Source organism: Seriola dumerili, unplaced genomic scaffold, assembly GCF_002260705.1.
Source record: "Seriola dumerili isolate Sdu_G_001 unplaced genomic scaffold, Sdu_1.0 BDQW01000442.1, whole genome shotgun sequence".
NCBI lineage: Eukaryota > Metazoa > Chordata > Actinopteri > Carangiformes > Carangidae > Seriola > Seriola dumerili.
The window spans coordinates 63,223-81,961 of record NW_019174697.1 but is presented as its reverse complement, the minus strand read 5'-3'; the positions used below and the strand labels follow the sequence as shown (position 1 = coordinate 81,961).

At 38.8% G+C, this 18,739-nt stretch overlaps 1 protein-coding gene across 4 annotated transcripts in view; it reads left to right on the top strand.

Annotated features, from left to right (window-relative positions):
* Window positions 1-2,491: 2,491 nt before the first annotated feature.
* The window catches only part of rabgap1 (RAB GTPase activating protein 1), a 72,972-nt gene continuing 56,724 nt past the window's right edge, over window positions 2,492-18,739 (top strand). Inside the window, exons 1-5 of one of the 4 annotated variants that reach the window (XM_022762073.1) lie at window positions 2,492-2,578; window positions 13,816-14,051; window positions 15,953-15,982; window positions 17,185-17,443; window positions 17,880-18,093. In XM_022762073.1, the coding sequence (XP_022617794.1) occupies window positions 13,899-14,051; window positions 15,953-15,982; window positions 17,185-17,443; window positions 17,880-18,093 (656 nt within the window). In that variant the 5' untranslated portion in view covers window positions 2,492-2,578; window positions 13,816-13,898. The remainder of the gene's footprint in view (window positions 2,579-13,815; window positions 14,052-15,952; window positions 15,983-17,184; window positions 17,444-17,879; window positions 18,094-18,739) is intronic. The other 3 variants (XM_022762074.1, XM_022762075.1, XM_022762076.1) reach the window with 3 other exon arrangements.

Genomic DNA, 18,739 nt, shown 5'->3' with positions numbered 1-18,739 from the left:
GGTGCACTCCAAGTGGGGTGCCCGCCCCCCACCCCCACCCATCACCCCACGCCCCACCCCCACCACTCACCCCCCACCCCACTTTCCTTCACCCCACCACCTCTGTCCTCCCTGCATCCTGCCTCATGCATGTGATATAGTCCCTCTTGTAATGGCGGAGGAGTACTGATGATTCTGTAGTTGTGATACAACACACCCAGCGCTGTAAGAGTTCTGCACATGCCCACTGTGTGGCCACGTCAAGTGCTGAAGTTTGCTTGCAGCATTTTACTTGTTTGCTCATGAGAATTAATTATTGTTTAATAGAGATTATATTGTTATTACTATTATTGTTATGACCACATTTGGTTGTTGTTGTGGTATTTTTCCTTCTTAGTATATTCTAAGTCTGCTTCTCTGTTTTGAATTTGAGAGTTTGCTGAAACTGTTGAAATTTTTTATTAGACAAGAAAGTGTCTCATCATTCTATATTATATGGGAAAAAGCTTGTTTGTTGATTGTGAAACATATGATGAACTGATGTTTTCTGACTATTCATGTCTGTATTAGACATTTTATTTGCGAATCTATTGTTCGATTGAAATGTAAATGAACTATTAAGAGATGGTACACATCCGTCATTGTATACAGTCTGGCACCATCATTAGATGGACTTATAGTATAGACGCTCATTTATACAATCTGTGATAATCAGCTATATTTAAATGTTTAAATCATTGGGGCAGTTGTGTAATGTTTCAGAATGAGGAAAATAAAATCCTTAAGAGACAGCATATCTAAAATGTCCCCATAATGAATAATACTGTTACGTATTCCATTTATTTCCTTGGAAATATCACATTGTGAAAGGTTTCCCTTTTACCTAACTGTTCGGTAATGCAGGAATGGAGTAGGTCTAACCTATGGTGATGATGATTAATGTGCTATTAATGATTGATGGTTTAAGTATTGTTTGACTGACTGACTGATTCTTCTGTGCATTTTCTGGCTTGTTCACCTGTATTACACTGACTTACAGACAGCTTGGCTGAGCAGCATACTGCTTCTGTGTTTGCACTGAGAGATGGAATTACGAAAAGGAAGATTTTAGCACTTGAAATTGCATGCTACAATAAACCGACAACTGATTATGTCTGTTTGGTTCTTGTCATCCTTTGTGAATCTCAGTTTCCTGTTGTGCCTTTGAAAAGGCACTGTGAGGACTCGACTCTTGACACAGTGATGAACTCCATCTAAGACTGTCTCAGTTATGTAAACAAAAGTGGCTGTTGCATCACTCATACACTTTATTCTTCATGAGCATGTTTGCTCAAGGCATTATGGGTTCCTGGTCAGGGACAAGGTGACAGTGTGAGACCTCTCACTGTACCACGTTGTAGTGTAGTATTAAAATGGAATCACATAAGGGTTAAAACACAAGGGGGTGCTAAAATTCTCCAAATCTCATAGAAAGGTAAGTGGAAATTGCATGATAGGTCTCTATAGTCAGTATTACTGCAGACTGTCCTTCAGAGGTCCATTAACACAGTGTTAGTATGTGTGTCATTTTTAATGTCTTTTCTTATGTTTTAAATTGTTGAATAAATTGTTCAATTGTGTTGCCTGGTGAAACAACAGGCTGGACAGGAAGGGCCAACATGACTGCAGCACAATGAGAATAGTGGGTGTGTATGTCACAGCTGACTGCTGTGGTTTAGTGGCTGATTTTAAGGCATAGTTGGGAGATCAATTAGAGTCCCCGTCACTTTCAACTCAAAATCTGTTGTAAACAAGTGAATTCCATCCTCATCAAACTGCTGCCAAAAACTAGTGAATTATGTGGGTTTACATTAGATTAACTTGGGTTTGAACTTCTGAAGCAATGCTTGCTCTGCAAAATTAAAATGGTTACATAATATTCCTTCATTTCATCATTAAGGTAAGCAGTGATTTTGATGCATCTAAGACAGAATGGCAGGTATACCTTTCTTTTTTAAATAAATAAGCGTCCTGAGCTGTCTTGAGACTATAGCTTGCCTGCTGTGATACTTGACCTACATGAAGTTGAGACTTAATAGAAAGAAACATGAAAGTATCACATTGTGTATAGTAATATACCATGTACATACACATAGCTTACGTATACACATATATAGGCCTATCTATGTGCACTACTTAATAGATCCTTGAGGAGGTTCCTGGGGGTTCCCACCAAAAGGGGAAGCAACTTGTGTTTTTGGTTTGGGTTTCAAACAATCTGTAATAAAACATAAAAAAGCAAAAATCTAGACCCCCCCTTGACAAAATTTTATGAAATGGGGGTCTCATTTGTGTCAGTTTAGGGGTCCTTGATGTGAGTTTGCGAACAACTGCCCTAGAAGACCCAAAGACAAATTTCTAGGGGCATCATATCATCAAGCCTCCCCTCCAAAGCACAGCGGAGAGGGGGCACTGACAGGCGCATGCGCAGTGTGGATGTCAGCGGGTTGGTTGGGGTTGTGTTTACAGCTCGGCTGGATGCTGTTTGCTGCTGATGTTACTGGGAGAGTGCAATGTTGTGCCAACCACCATTGGAATAAATATAACTGTGGGAATAAAGGTAAGATGTTTTGCACTTGCACATGCTTCTTACTCTTAAAGTTAAATGCAGCTGTCTCTTCAGTTATGAAGAAATATGCCTTTTTGTTGGTTGTAACTCTCAGGGTAGCATGGCTAGCATACGTTAGCTAGCCAGCTATATACAGTAATGGCCTGTATCAAGGCTCTCTCCAGCGAGGGCCAGTCAGCGGGTTTATTCACCAAAATATTGCGAACACTTTCGACATAGCAGTTTGCATTAATTACTTTATGATGGCGGAATAGCTTAGCTAGTTGGTCAGGGTGTAGTTAAACATTTTTGTCGGGCGTTGAATCGATGACTGGTGAATAGCTATCTTAGCTAACGTTGGGCAGGTTGGTAAGGGCTAAGTGAGGCAGTAAGTTATCTGTAGAGCTAGCTACATTAAGCTCCTCCAGCATTATCGAACTTAAAATATTTAACCATGGATAACTTATCTGTCAAAGAACTGTGGCGTTTGAAACGTATCAGGGCCCTCATGAGGCTGTACACGCTGCATTAACATGTAGCAGGTTTGCTTGTAACCAGATTAAGTGGTGTCCAGAAAGCCAATTACTGTTTATGCTACCATGATATCTAGACTATCTGTCAAATAGTAAATGATTGTGAAACCATTCTGGAGTAGTTGTGAGTAGTGTAACACATATTTTATCTAAATTGGTTTAACTCTTTTTATTTGACACTGTTAATACCTTAGCACAGGGCGGAGTGACAGCTGGGTGTGCTCTGTTTTCGTTTTCAACATACGGTGTCTGCACAGGCTGGTAGTACCGATAATAGATACTGCAAGATACTGTTGTTTGTTTATGGTGTATTGTTTCATACAGCAATACCTCACAATACACTGATGATCACGTTAATGAGAGTTTTCCACATAATTTCAAGTGCATTTTGACATATACGTAGGTAATAAAGACATAGAGTAGGATTAGATGAAGCGATATAGCTGAATATGATTATAGATTGGTTTAGGTAACGTTTATTCTACTTAGATTGTTATAACAAACGAGATGAAAACCTTTCATTGTATGTCTAGGTGTTGTCAATAAATATCTGTTTAAAACAGTAGCAGTTAATACGAACTACCCTACAGATATTTACAGGTAGAATTAACTTCTGCTTCAAAGTCAAGTACTCAGACTCAAGGAACATTTAATCCACTCTATATTTTTTTTTTTGTCAGTTGAAGTTTTGTTATTGTCACATGATAAGGGAGGGACCAGCAGGTGCATGGGTGTCTTGACAATCAAGATTTGAGAGTTGTCTACTGTGAGGCATTGCCTGAAGGTACTTAATTATTATGTTGAATAATCCCTGTTGAATAATTTTACCAGTGCCTCTAGTTCACAGAAATACTCATTACAATATCTAAAATTAGTGCTATAACACATTTACAAACTAGCTTTGTAACTGTAAATATGTAAATAGTAGTGCAAGTAATGCCAGCACATGTTGACCAAATAATCCATTTGTACTGAGTAATATTCTATATTTCTCTGACTTTCTGCCAGTAATGAGACATAATCAGTTGCAACAGTGAACTAGCTGTTGTCAAGTTATTATTGCCACAGACGATAGAATTCTTGAAACCAGTAGCTTTTGCCTTGTTGTGAATTTAAATATTTTCCACAACAGTGGACAACATGTATGGTAACTTTGGCCAACTGTGCCAACTGCCACTTCACTCAGCTCTTTGTTCCTGTTCTGTTTCCTGAAGCACAGGTATTGCAGTAAAGCCTCATCAGGTGATACATGCATGCATGCACAAAAAACACAACACTCAGATTTGTCTGTATGCAAATATTTGCTATATTCATAACATTTATTATGTATACTAGAGGAGTACAAAGGTCAGTGCTTCTTCAAAAATACTTTCTATTATGTTTTTTAAGACAGTATGAGTATGATATTTTTTTCACCAATTAGTATTGATTCCAATTTGATTCCAATTTGATTTGAGGCATCTCTTTGTTAGTAATTATTGCAAAAAACAGACTGCAATATTAGGATTGTGATGATAACTCAAAACAAATGGAAAAATAATAACAAAATAGCAACAATGTTAATACTGCAATGCAATACTAACAATATATAGAAGGAATCAAAAGATGTAAAAACTCATTTGAATGAAGTTTTAAAAATTTAGTATTTTTTTTAAGCATCTACATGTCAGCCACATTTTCTTACAACTGTCAAGTGAGCCATAATAAAATATAGGACTTGTGAACCAAAGCTGTGTACTATAAACCCTTTCTCAGGACCAAAGATGTCAGACCTAATTGATGCATTTTGCTGTTGAGCTGTCACATATTTTCTCTTGGTGTGTCTCCTGGTATCCCTCCTATTATAGCTTGGTCTGTAACTGATTTTAGACTGAGCCCTGAATGTTCTGAAATCCCAACAACGCCCCTCAGATGCACCTGTTATTTGGGGAGCTGGTGGAGACTGAATGGCGGGGGGTGGGGGGCTGGCATGAACTGCAGTGGATTAGTGGTTCCTTCATCCAGCTGCTGTGGATGAGATAAAAGGAGACTATGTAGGGTCAAAAGCATGGAAATGCATTTTATAGCTAAGAGAGGAGTTACAAAAGAGTTCAAAGAATTAGTTCATGCACTCAGTAACATCTGCACAACCTTTTCCCATGCTCATTTCTGACTCAACATAAATCACGGTTGAATTTCAAAACATCCACAATGAGCTTGGAGGAAATGTCAGGTTTTTGGTGGCATTATGCAATGGCTGCATGAGTAGCTGTGGGTGTTTGTGTACTGTTCAACGACTTGAAAATTAAGTGTACCGTTTGCTGATTCAGCTTTTTGCCCGAACTGCTGAATTGGTTCTTTCAAACCAGACAGTTATCGGTTTATTTATCAAACTTAAATGTAGATAAAAGTGTTTGGAGGCATTCTGGAGAGAGTCTTTCCACAATGCCAGAACTTTCTGTGGAGCCTTGTGGACCTGTGAAGGGCTTGATTATGTGAAGCATCAATAATGTTGCATTCACACTGTGACTTACCTGCTTTCACCAGTGGGTGCAAACTTGCTTCTAAAATCCAAGCTTGTCTTCTTTAGAGGTGATCTCTGTCTGTGTGCATGCAGCTGTGGATTTAAAAAAAAAAGAACCACTGCTAATAATTCAGATCAGAAAAGTTAGTAATTGCTTTGATAATATTTAATGACTTATCCTGATATACATAGCTTATAGCCTGTATTTAATATTAATCAATCCTTCAAATTATTCATACTTCCTGTCATTAACCTCCAGGTGGGCTAGAACTTTAATCAGCGTTATATACCACTGATTGCTTCTTCATTATTCTACTATTTAAATTTTATTTATTTGTAGGAAAGGACTGGTTATTTTTTGAGCTGGTTTTTAGGATGTGTAACCAGTGATATTTCAGTCCTCACATTAGATGCTTCGTGAACAACTGCAGTGACAAGAAATGTGTAACATCAGACTAACATGTAACATCCCTAAATTTATTATTAGTGTGTTCAGTTCCTATTGCAATCACCCTGCATTTATGCTAAGTCTTGAACTGCAGCCAGTCCCTTTAGTCGTGGCGTGTGGTGAAGGAGTAAAAACACAAAACAGTTCATGGTAAAGAATGATGATTGAATAATTCATTGATTTGAAATTAGGCCATCCTGAACATCTTGTATAATAATGATCCCTGATCCCTTTAATAATGTAGAATATCAATATTTATACAACCGTTGTCTTATCTGGTATTTTAAGAGTGAAATTCAATTTCCTCTCACTTTTATTTTCCAGAATTCACATATGTGTTTATAATAAGCTTAGTCCTAACTTTAACCTTGTATAAGTGGCACTTGCTGCTTTCAATTCCCATGTCTAAAGGCCTTCACCCTTAACAACTGTTTGTTGTTGGAGCACATATTCACTTACACACACAGGTGTCAAGTTTCCATTATGAGCTTCTGTATAATCTACTGATAAATAAATGTCTGTGAATAGCTACACATTGTGTGGTTCAGTATCTCACAGTGGAGGTGGTTGGTGTAGCCAATTCTTCATTTCAGAAGTTAAAAGGCAGGCCTGCACTGTGTGATAAAGTCTTTTTTTTTTCTCAGTCATGTGAAATTATTTTGTTATTGAGTTTGAAACATGCAGAGGTTTCATTCCTGGATAGGCAACTGGGAGCCTGCGCTCTGCTGTCGAGCTGCACTGAGATGGTTATTAGGTGATCACACAGGACAAATAAGATGTAAATTAGGCTCTGCATGTGTCTGTCTGTGTGTGTATGTGTTTCCTGGAGTTGTACATCTTGACCTGATCATTCAGAGTCCCTCTTTCATTTCTTTTTCCTTCTCTTTCCTTCTGTACCATACCTTGTGACTGACCTTGTGGTAGTTCAGCTTTCTTTCTTTCTCCTTTCCCTTTCTGCCTCTCCCTTTCTCACCGGTGTCTCTGCCTGGCTGAAATCACTGCTGTGAGGCGCGTCAAAAGGGACTGTGCTGCAAGCCTGAATGCTCTCTGGCTGTGTCTGGCTGTGTCTTCCTCTCCCTTGTGAGGTGCACGCAGCGCCCAGCTGGCAGCCCAGAACAGACCATTCAGCTGGAGAGTGGTGGAGAGAGAGCAAAAAGACAGGCATAGGTTTCCAGTATCCACATTTTTACACATGGATCGACATAGATATTCTTGTCAGATGCTGTGCTTTTACCTGTGACAAACAGCTAAGAGAGGCCACTTTTGTCAGTCATTTGGTCCCAAAATTAATTGCAGGTCACACCCAGACTACATCAGCCCAACTGCTGTTATCACTTTGTGCATTAATAGCTATGTTGGTAAAACTCTGAGCTCTAACTTCTGTAATCCTGAAAGGTGCAATTTAGATTGAACTTCACTGCATATTATCACTAAATACATGCTTCTTTTTTTTTCTCCTATCAAAACAAGGTAATTTACTATTTTTCATGTATCTAGTACCACATTGTAATACACATTGTATCAGTCACTGAACCCATTGACCTTTTTGGTAAGCAAACTTTTTAAGAGCTAATGTCAAGGCGTTGCTAGATTAATCAATAAATAATTTGACAATAGATAAATGGCATCATTCAAGGAAAAATTGCAAAAATTTCTGTGGATCAAATAGAAATTTTGGATGTGAACATTTACTGCTTTTTCTTTATCCATATGTGATATTAAATTGAGTATCTTTTAGATTGTTGGTTAGACAAAACACACAATTAGAGTAGGTCACTGGGAAATAAACTTTATTTTTTGACATTTTATGTAGTAAATTATATTATGTAGTAAAATATTTTACACCCTGGTGCTTTGAATATGTAAGTGTAAATATTGGACATTTTACTTCCCTGTGCGGAACATAGAAGTGAAGGTGTAGATCCTGTAATCTTATAAATCTATTTCATCTTATTCATGTCTAAAATGCTATATTTTATTGAAAAGCAGAATTAACTTTAAGAACTCTATCAGTCAGAAGTACCAGGGCATATGAGCAGCAAAATATTTGCATGAATATTGCCACCTTTGCCAAAGGTGGTTTGGACCAAATGAAATGCTGCAAATGATGAGGGTGTTGTTGTCATGGTGACAAAATAGTGCTCCATTTCTTTTCCTCTGTCCTGTGCTGTTAGAAGATAGTCAAAGAAACTGGAAAAAAATAACATTTAAGAAGCAAGAATTAAAACAAAAGTTTCAAAACAAAGACGGAAACAGACACAAGATTTAGAAATCACGGGAAAGGGTGTGGCTGGGGTAAAAATAGTAAGATGGAATAAAGAACCAGTCTGTCACTGAGGTCTCCTGTTCTAGAGAACAAGATGGTGTTGTTGAACACAGTGAATGTGATGTGTAAAAATCAAATTATACAAAGCAACTCTGTTAAAGTTCAAGAAAATTCTCTCATGAGCTTAGAAATGTCATCCAATTAAAGATATTTAGGAACCTTTTAAGCATTTAGACAGGAGATTCTATTTCTGATTTTGTAACAATCACTAGCCTGAAAGGTAATGGATTGTGTGTCTTCTTGGAAGTGTACCATGGCACTAAAAAGGTTGATAACAAACAGTATAGCTTGGCAGGAGCAGGCAGAGAGCTGTTAGAGGCAAAGGAGGGGAAGCAGGGTGACAAGGCAACCATTATAAGCTTGTTGGAGCCGCCAGCTAGTCAGAGACAGAGTGCTAGGTTTGTGTGTGCATGCACATGTGTGCCTGTGGGTGTGTGCTTACTTGTGTTCATAATACAGCTACTTGTGTGTGTGATCCAGCATAAAACTACTTTTTATCTGTTTATGTATGCATGTGTGGGTGTACGCTCAACTGCAAAGGTTGATAGGGTTTTCAGTGTTTGTGAATTAAAACATGAATGAGTTAGTGAAGCTAATTGCCATCTCTCTCAGATAACATCACAAGTTGTGGAGTCTCAGCTCAGCTTTAGATTGCTCTCTAGTGAAATGATTGACTCAAGGGTTACAAAGCAGTAATCTGCTTTAAGGTTTATGGTGGCCCAAGAAACGAATTGGCCACAGTTTAATTTCTTTTCTAACCAAACATAATACTTTACTGATATTTATAGGTATTTCTCATAGGGTTGGTTAGTTATTAATGTCACAGTTAAAGTATGAGGACTTAGCAGCATCAGATACGACTATTCAAATCTTTTACCTATGCATGTAAAAAGTTGCCATCAGGAGGCTTTATGGGATGCCACAGAATGTAAAGGACTGAAAGAGGCTCAGGCATTGCAGTTTCAATTATTTTGTTGATTAATTTGTTGTTTGATGTGTTCTAAGACTGTTTATAAGATTTTAGGAATATGCCTTATCAGCAGCAGCCACTACTGCAAAATTGACAAACAAAAGACCAGAAAGAAACTCAAGAAACTCAAAAGTTCATCAAGTGAAAAAATCTGAGGAAAAAGAACTAGATTAATCACTCAGATTACAAGTGTGCTAAAAATGGAAAGCTGGTGCCTTTGAGCCAAAAGTAGAGTAAACATCTGCAAAGTCTCCTCAAGATTAAAAGCCTGTGAAAATAAGGACTGAGGAGTGATGCAGATTTTGGATTGCTAAAGAGTGAGATGCTCTTTTTTTATGGACTGAGGTTTACTATGCCTTTCTGCTGTTCGTTACAATTTGTATTTTATCTGTACGAAGAAATATTTGACAGTTGGTAGATGAAAGATCCTTGCAGATAATGGAATTGGCCCAAGGGGGAAATCTGCTGCAGGTTAAAGGCCCTGCACATCTACACAGGTGTTTCTCTTCCTGATTAGACCTGTTGTCAGGCTAAAGCTGGGAGGAGCTATGCTGGGAATTACATGATACAGCATAGTTCATGAATGTTAAGTGAGTATGGACCTTCAAAGTTACAGATCCAGAATGTTTTGAGAATGTCTAGTGACGTGGAAGTTTCAACTTTTAGAATGTTACGTTACACTCCTAAAAAACTACCTTTGACCTGAAATTTTAAATGACCTGGTAGTTTCAAAGATTCAGCTCTATAATATTAGGATAAAGTTCTAGAAATGTTGCTTTCAAAGTTATAATTGTAGAATGTCAAGTTATAGTGCTAGAATGTTGGAACTGTAACATTCTAGAACAATAACTATGACCCATTACATTTCTAGAATGCGACATTTTGATTGTAGAATGTTACAGCATATGGATCTGGAGAGAACTGATACTTTGGTACCCAGACAATAAGGCACTGTATTGAGAATTGTGGAATTTCATTGGTATTGGTGTCAACTAACAAATTTCTGGTATGGTGTCATCACTATTACAGTATAGTAGAATGTTTACCATTGTAGAATTTTGAGTTGAAATTGTAAAATGTTAAGTTAGAGTTACAGAATTGTGTTTCATATGGGACTTTCAAAGTTACAATTCTAGAATGTACTCTGAGAATATTGAAAATGTAACATTCTAGAATTTTACGTGTGACCTGCGACAGTTCCAGAATGTAAGATAACAATTGTAAAATTTCACATCAATGTTCTGTGATGTTAAGTAACATGTAACGTTAGAGGTCTAGAATGGAAGAGTACAATATTGATTTGTATTTCTCAGATCTTAAGGTACAGTTCTATAATGTTTGGTAACATGGAACTTATTACACTGTATTACAGTTATTACATGATGTCACTAAACTATATTAAGTAATAACAATGATAACAATGTAAATTGAAGCTCCCTAACAAGCTCAATTGAGCTATTGGGAGAGTAAAGAAACTGTCAATTGAGCACAGTCCTAAGAAGAGGTCTAATCATACAACTTCAGTACAAACACCTGTGTTGGTAGACTGTGGGTGTGAAGGGGCTTTAAGGTGAGTTGTCATTGCTGACTGAAAGTGTTATTTTGGCAAGGTAGATGATGAATCATTGCAGAGCTAGGCCTATATCATAAGTCCAACCATATCTTCTATCTAATAAAAATGTTCTCCTATGTAGTATGGCCAGTGGACCATGATGAAATATTATCTTTATTAATGTAGCTTATTTATTTATTATTATATTTATTTGTTATTATTTATCGTATTATTATAATTATACATTTCCCATTCAATTAAGATCATTGCCAGTCTAAAAAATCTAAATCCCCAATGGGAGCAGTGAACCTATTCACTTCTTTCCTATGTTTATAATATTTTGTCTCTATGTTGTACGTGGCTTCACGACTAACCCATTAGGTTAACTGTTAACCTGTTCAAAGAGATCTAATACAATTTAAAGTTTGCTTCTGTACATTTATGCTTATTTGAAAGCTGTAAAATTAACACTGGTGTGGACCAAGCGGGACCGAGATCCACCTTTTCAAGCGTGGTTGTTTACTAGTCAGACTCTGGTTCAGTTTGTTTGTGGTGTGAGTGCAAACCATAAGATTTGATGATAATATATATGTGATCTTTAGTATAAATTCAACATGAAATCCATCTTCTGATTGTAAACTCATGAAAGTGATCACTCGATCTGTATGAGATGCATGTATTTATGTAAGATCATTTGGTAAACTTAATGCATACATGTGAATTGCTGGGATTTTCCGATGACATTAGGAAGTGAAAAGGAGGTAAAACAGAGGTGTGATGAGCTTGTGTGCTCTGTGAATTGTTGCAGTTCCTTAATACGAGGCAAGTGAAACATGCTACCTGTGGTACATGAGGTAAGCCAGTAGGTGCTGCATGACTTGCTGTCACTCACATAGCTCTTCGTCTTTCATCGATGATGCAAGATGACAGTCACTGAAACAATGAGTGACTTACCTACCAGTCCATATGGCTTCATCATTACTCCTTGGGTTGTTTGTAATAACAACAACAACACCTAAAAGGCAACAATCTATCTTTTTTTCTAGGTGTTGGCCAAGTGAGCCAAACCATAAGTGTGAACCTTACCTTCAAGTTATAGGACTTACACTTGGTGCAAAGATCAGCAGAGTGTGGTAATCTACATTCTCATTACTACACACAGGTTTCAGAGGTTACAGAGTGACAGTTTTCTGCTCAAACTGACACTCTCTATGTTTCAGAGTAAGTGGACATGACAAATCATTTTACCCTGTAACCCTGTCTTTCAACTTCAGTTTTGCAATACAAGTGAAAGACAACACCCAGGACTTTTGGATGAATAAGAGTCGCTCATTTCTTCAGTTTGCTTTGAAAAGATAAAGAGTGCAAGCCTAAGCTGTCAGTTTATATTACTCAATTTATATTGGAAGCCTAATAATAACGTTCATATCAGAAGAAGCAGTTGTAAAACCTTCTTGTCACACAGAGATGGCTACTCATATTGAGTGTTAGTTGGGGTCAGTATAACAATGTTATCATAAGTAATTCACAATATGAACTGCTTTGACCTTTCCTCTGCAGTTCTTTTTTCTTAATATTTCTCCATTGTTGGACCTGCTTTGAATAGGAAGGGTGGGGGTTTGACAAGAGAGTAAAGTGCAAGAAACAGCAACTGAAACCTTTAGAAAAATGGAGGAGGGCAAGGGTAGAGGAGAATAGAGGAGAGCAATAAGGGCTGAGAAAAATAGAAGATTGGAGGAGGAGAGATAAAGAAAAGGGAGTAGTGAAAGGGAGAGGGATGGGAGAGAGTGAAAGGAAGGAGCTGAGAGGGGGAACTGCCAGAAATAGCTTGTTATGGTCTCTTCTTGAACCTCTGCCAGAACCTTCTGTTGAGCCTTTCTTCCTGTGTTACACACAATGGCACCCCCCACCTCATAACATAACTGCAAAGATGGAGCTTTTCCTCATTTTGCTTGTAAAACTAAATCTTACCTTAATTCTACCTCCTATTGCTATACCTAAACTTGGAGACTAAATGATCGTTTCGATATTGAAGTGATTTTTTTGACTTTTCCACTGATGGCAAAAAGTGAAAATCTCATATGATTTTTGAGAATTTGTGCTTTGGTCAGATCTAGAAACGTCTCCTCATTAGTTACACGTTGCCATATTTGATGGCTGAAGGGAGCTGCAGTGAAAGGCAAAGTGAGGGATGAGCTGATGATGTGTAGTGTTCCCCACAGGATCTCAGTTTAGGTTGTTTGTGGTTGTGTTGGCAGGCCTGCGAGAACCGCCATGAACTGAGGAGTGTACACAATGCAATTATCACATTCAGTACATCTTTTTTTGTGTGTTTAGGTAATATATTTCTGGTGTACATGTCAAATGGGGTGGTAGGGGACCACAACTGAATCTTTGTAAGGAACATTACTGACATGGGATAGATGGATGGTTGTAGCAAGCTGGCCTGTTCCTTTAATCCCTCACTTTCATGTGCATGTTTCTTTCTCTGAATGACACTTGTATCACCATGGCTTTGCATTACATCAAGCTATTTTGCAAATACCTCTTCTCTATTCTGCTGAGATTGACAAAACTGCTCTAAATGGCCCACAGATCCTTTTTTTTCTTCATTCTAGCCTGCTCTCTTGTCTGTCTCTTTTACTTGAACTATGCTTTTTTACTTAACATTTCTTTTGCACCATCTATCTCTCTCTTTATGCTCCCTCTCTTTGAGTTTTGTAAAGCTGCCACAAAATTTCCTTAAGCTGTTAAAAAGACCTCTAAAAGTCAAGAATGAAAGGTTTCACCATTTTTAGAGGGTTAGTGTCCAAATAGCCAAGTTTCCAGTCGTCTTAAAAGATGCTTTTCATGGTTTTCATCACCTCATGACTGTTTTCTGCTTTTTTTCTTTCTTTTTTTTTTTTTCTTTCTCTAGGTGATTTTGCTCATCATCTCCCACCACTTCCTCCTCCCGTCTTCCATTCATGAGCAGCGTGGCTGAGTTTAACAGCGGCAGCCATGGATGACAAGGGCTCGGTGGGGAAGATTAGCGTGTCTTCGGACTCAGTGTCCACTCTCAACAGTGAGGACTTTGTCCTTGTGTCCCGGCTGGGGGACGAGACACCCTCCTCCACTAATAATGGTAGTGATGACGAAAAGACAGGACTGAAGGTAAGGATGGTTGGGTGTAGGTATGGACAGAAGTACAAAGGAGAGAAGGGTGACTTCAGAGCTGTACTCGTCTAATTAAAGTTTAGGTCCTGAGTACACTAGATCACTGGTCTGTTGATATTTACAGTGGCCTCATGGCATACATCCACTTCTCAGGTGCTTCTTTCTGTGAATACCATGAGTATGGTTAATACTAAAATAGTCACAATCTGCTCTTGAGTACACAAGAGAAATGACAGTTACTGTAAAGCTATAATTATTTTCAAAACACCAGTAGGATAACAGGCCAGACGCTGCTGCAGTGTGAAAACAGTTTTAAGAGTGTATCTCAGAACCCAGGGCATGATTTTCCAAAACATCTTGATGTTCATGTCATCTTTACCTATTTGTCAACAGTTGTATTTCTTGTTTAAATGGCAGGTTAGGGTCATAGTTCATACAGATTACATCGTTACCAGGTTGTGCTCATCACTCACTTGTCAAAAGCGCTCGTCCATCGTCTCAAACATGCAGTCTCACACTCTAACCATAAGGCTAACCATTTCTTTTTTTGCTTTTTCCACATTCTCACTCTACCCCCTTTAGTTTGTCTTAGATCTGTGTGTTTTATCTGTGTATATTTCTCCATTTGCTACTTATGGTAAGGAAGTCCTTAAATCCTTGTTATATGCACATCCCTAAAAACTGAGAGCATTTTCATAGGCTCTGTTTGAAGTGAAGAACTTGTTCTTATTCCTCAAACCTGTGACGAATTACATTTGTTTTTCTAGTTCTTCCACTGTATTGTCTGTATTATTTAATTGGTATGCGGTAGTGAAAAAAAAGGGATCATCGATGCATACACAATTAAAACGACTGAAGAAAACACTATCCCTTGTGCATTGTTTTGTGCGAGCTGAACGTGTAAGGCAAGTCAGCTGATATTTTACCAATTTGTCTTTCAGTGTCAAGCAAGTTCAGTACTACAAAAACAAATTCCCCATCTGCAGTCAATCAGCCGCTTCTGCTAATGTACAGCATGTGCTATTATACTACAGTATGTCCGATATACAGTATGCCCTCTGTGACTCAGTTCAGTGCTACAGTTGGCACTCACTCAGCAGATATTAGTTTACAAACAGTGTGGCGCATGGTGATGCAGCAGCAAGTGCTTTGAACTCATTGTCAGGGAAAATAATGGTGTTTTGTGACCAGGGTGTGTCTCTCCGCAAAGAGAAAGAAGACTTTCTGAGGAAAGAAATGTAGCTACCAGCCACCATCCTGTGTGTGTCCCTAATGGGTTCAGGTTACTTCCTCTCCTCTCCTCTCCTCTCCTCTCCTCTCCTCTCCTCTGCTCTCTGTGTGTTGTGTCTTTCAGTGTACTAGTAATCACATTTCCTTTGATTGAAGTAGCTGCCTCGCATGTTCATACTCTGTCCATTAGTCATTACTATACCTATGTTTCTTTGTAAAGGAAAGAATTGTGGACTTGGTGTTTGTAAAGGTACCAGAAGATGGCGCCAGCAGAGCATGGATGTTGCATATTCAGCTGATAAGAAGAAGTCACACTTGTGTCTGTAATGTGCAATGCTTGGAGATAAGAGAGCATGAATTTGCACATTACATGAGTACATAGTCTCTTAACAGACTGCGGTTATTTTGATGGACAACACAGTTGAGGTCAGTTTTGTGATGCCTAGTTGCCGCTGTGTGCTTGCTGTCAGAGGGAAGAGAAGCAGTACTCGGCACACATCCTCTGTTCTCAGTATGTAGTGGTGAAATCACTCCATTCACTGACACTCAGTCATCCAGATATCATGTTTTTGGTTTTCGCCAACACACTCTTGTGCACATTTCCCTCCCAGTCAGCCCATCCAGTCAGAGAGGAGTCAGTGTGTCTAAACTTGTTGTTTGTTATGCAGGTGATTTCTGAGGAAGGGGTCAGCTTTAAGGTCAGTCTCTTCTCTCGCTATGTTTCCTTTCCAACTCTTCTCTTTATAGCTCTTGCTTGTGTATCTCTTTCTTCCTCTCTCTTTTTGTGATGTGATTCCGTGGTGATTCTGTCTGTGATTATTTGTGCTCCCTGTATTTTTTTACCAGATGTTGAGTGATGGCCCTAGCCAGCTTTTTCAACAGTTTAGTTTTGATGATGGTTAGTGATAGATGTTCTTACATGTAGGACTGAAGTTGTATGTGACAGCTGCCAAGGTTTTTAGCACTACCTGTAAATCACAAGCCCCACCACAGTTGCGTAGTGACGCAGTTAGACGTGTGTCTGTCAGATGTGTGAACCTAAATATAGAATTGATAGCTGCTTTACATTAAGTTTTTTTTTAGGTGTATTGACACGGACATCATAGTAGTAGTTTACACTCTGCTCTAGAGTCTTAACAGCACTGAACAAATGACCACATTTAGCCTAGCCAGGATATTCGACAGTAAAATAATCACATGCACCACAGAAAGTGAAAAATCAGATTCTCTATTCTTAATTGCCTTTGTCATCCCCTTTTTACTCAGTGCAGCAGTGCCCTCTGCAGTTTAAATCTGCTCTCCATTTCTTACCTAACATCAGGCTGCAGCCTTAGAAAGCAGGGAAATGTGTTTTGTGGCACTTGATGGTTTGCCCGGCCTTAAACTTTGCACTTTATTTACTATCTGCTAGAATAAGCTCACATACAGTAAGTGTTAGCACGGCTCTTCTGATTTCTGGATGCACTTATTTCACAACTCAAACACACTTACCCACTAATCACTAATATAAGATGACATGTAATCAAGATATATCTCTGAGTGCCAACATGAAACAGGGCATCTTTCACCACACTCACTTTAAATTACTTACAAGATCACTGTTGAAGGCAGAGCCACTGCACTTTCCTAAAAACTGCAAGAGAAATGGTTGCTGTAGGCCTCAGGATTATCTTAAAGTTGATTCGTTATGATGATTACTACGATCATTTTGTGTAACAATATGTGTTCTTGTGTTTTATTACATGTGTTTTGTTTTAAATATGTTGCTTTCTGTGCCCCCTTTTGTCCCTGTTCTTTGGTGTGGTTGTGTGCATGTCTATGTGTATGTGTGTTTCTACCCCTTGTGTGTGTGCGTGTGCGTGCGTGCGTGTGCGTGCGTGCGTGTGTGTGTGTGTGTCAGATTGTGGGGAATGGAAGTGAGCAGCAGCTCCAGAGGGAGTTAGAGGATGTCCTCATGGACCCATCGGTAGCTGACACTGGGCTGGGACCGGAAACAGGGATGGACAGTCTTGGTGGGGGCGACCGTGGCCTCCTTCCCACTACAGCGTCACCTGTACTGCCAGGTTCTGACCCTCTGAGCTCACCCCCGCCCAAGTTGGAAATGGTGCTTCCTGTTCAGACGGCTCAGGAGAGTGAGCTGAATGAGAGGTCGTACCGAGGTGAGCCATGATGGGACTTTTCTTATCCTCTTTTCTCGTGTCTGACAAAGCTCACACAAATGGCTTTTATCTTCAGATTTATATATAATTTTAATGAAGACGTTTAGAGTAATATCACAGAAGCACCCAGGTTTTTAAATCATATACAGTTAGTACTCCCAGACCCTTCATTCATTTTTTAACCTTGTAGCAGAGGACTTTTGCGATTTCTTCTCATTTACTTTGTCCGCTTTATTCATTTGCTGCATGAATTTCTAGAATTGATATGACTGTTGTCCCTCTCACCTATCCTCCTAAATACCATATTCTATTCTTACTTCTTAGCCAAGTGAACTTATCTCAGACGAGGACAATATTGTTGATGTACAACGATAAAAGGAGTATAGAAGTCATAAAATAATTATTTTCTTTTCTTTTCTTCATTGCCACTTTGCAGCAGATGAATCATCATCAGAGGGCAGTCCTAGCAGTCCCATTCCAGATGAGGACAGCGTTGTGTTCAGCCAGCTGACATATCTGGGATGTGCGTCAGTCAACGCCCCCCGCAGTGAGGTGGAGGCCCTTCGTATGATGAGTATCCTCAGAGGGCAGTGCCAGCTCCCCCTGGATGTCACACTGTCCGTGCCAGGCGTGTCTGAAGGCACTGTCAGGTAAGGAGAACATAAGGAGAAATAGTTTAACATGAATTATCAGCTCCAGTTTTACAGCACAGGTATTTGTGTATGGAATATGCATATGTACAAGGCCTGAAAAGGGGGGTATTTGTATGAAAGATGCAACTGCAAAATAGGTTACATGCTACAACACATGCCACAAGGCTGTTTCCATACCTACATAAATATATGATAGTGTAGTTAGCATTGCAAGGGGTTAGCTTAAGGTGACTAGCTTAATCTTTGTCAGATAATTTACTTCATTATTCTGTAAAACACTGAGTAATTATACACATTCATCTAACTCACTCACAAAATGAACCGTTAACATGATGGCACTCATACCTCAAAGGGGGGATATGTGTATGAAAGATGACGGACACAAACTTTCTTCAGCTCATGTGTGTACTGACTGGAAGGACTCGATGTGGCCCTTTATGTATCTCAACAGCTTCACGCTCCCTCTTAGAACTGCTGATGTTAGGTCGACATTAACAAAAGATGTGAGAAAACATAATATTACTGTGCTCCAGCAGCTGCAATCAACAATAACATTATAGCATGAGAAATGATATAACATGAAAATACTCAAATACCAGAATATGAAAATCTGATTGAATTAAATGTCACTCTACTACTGGAT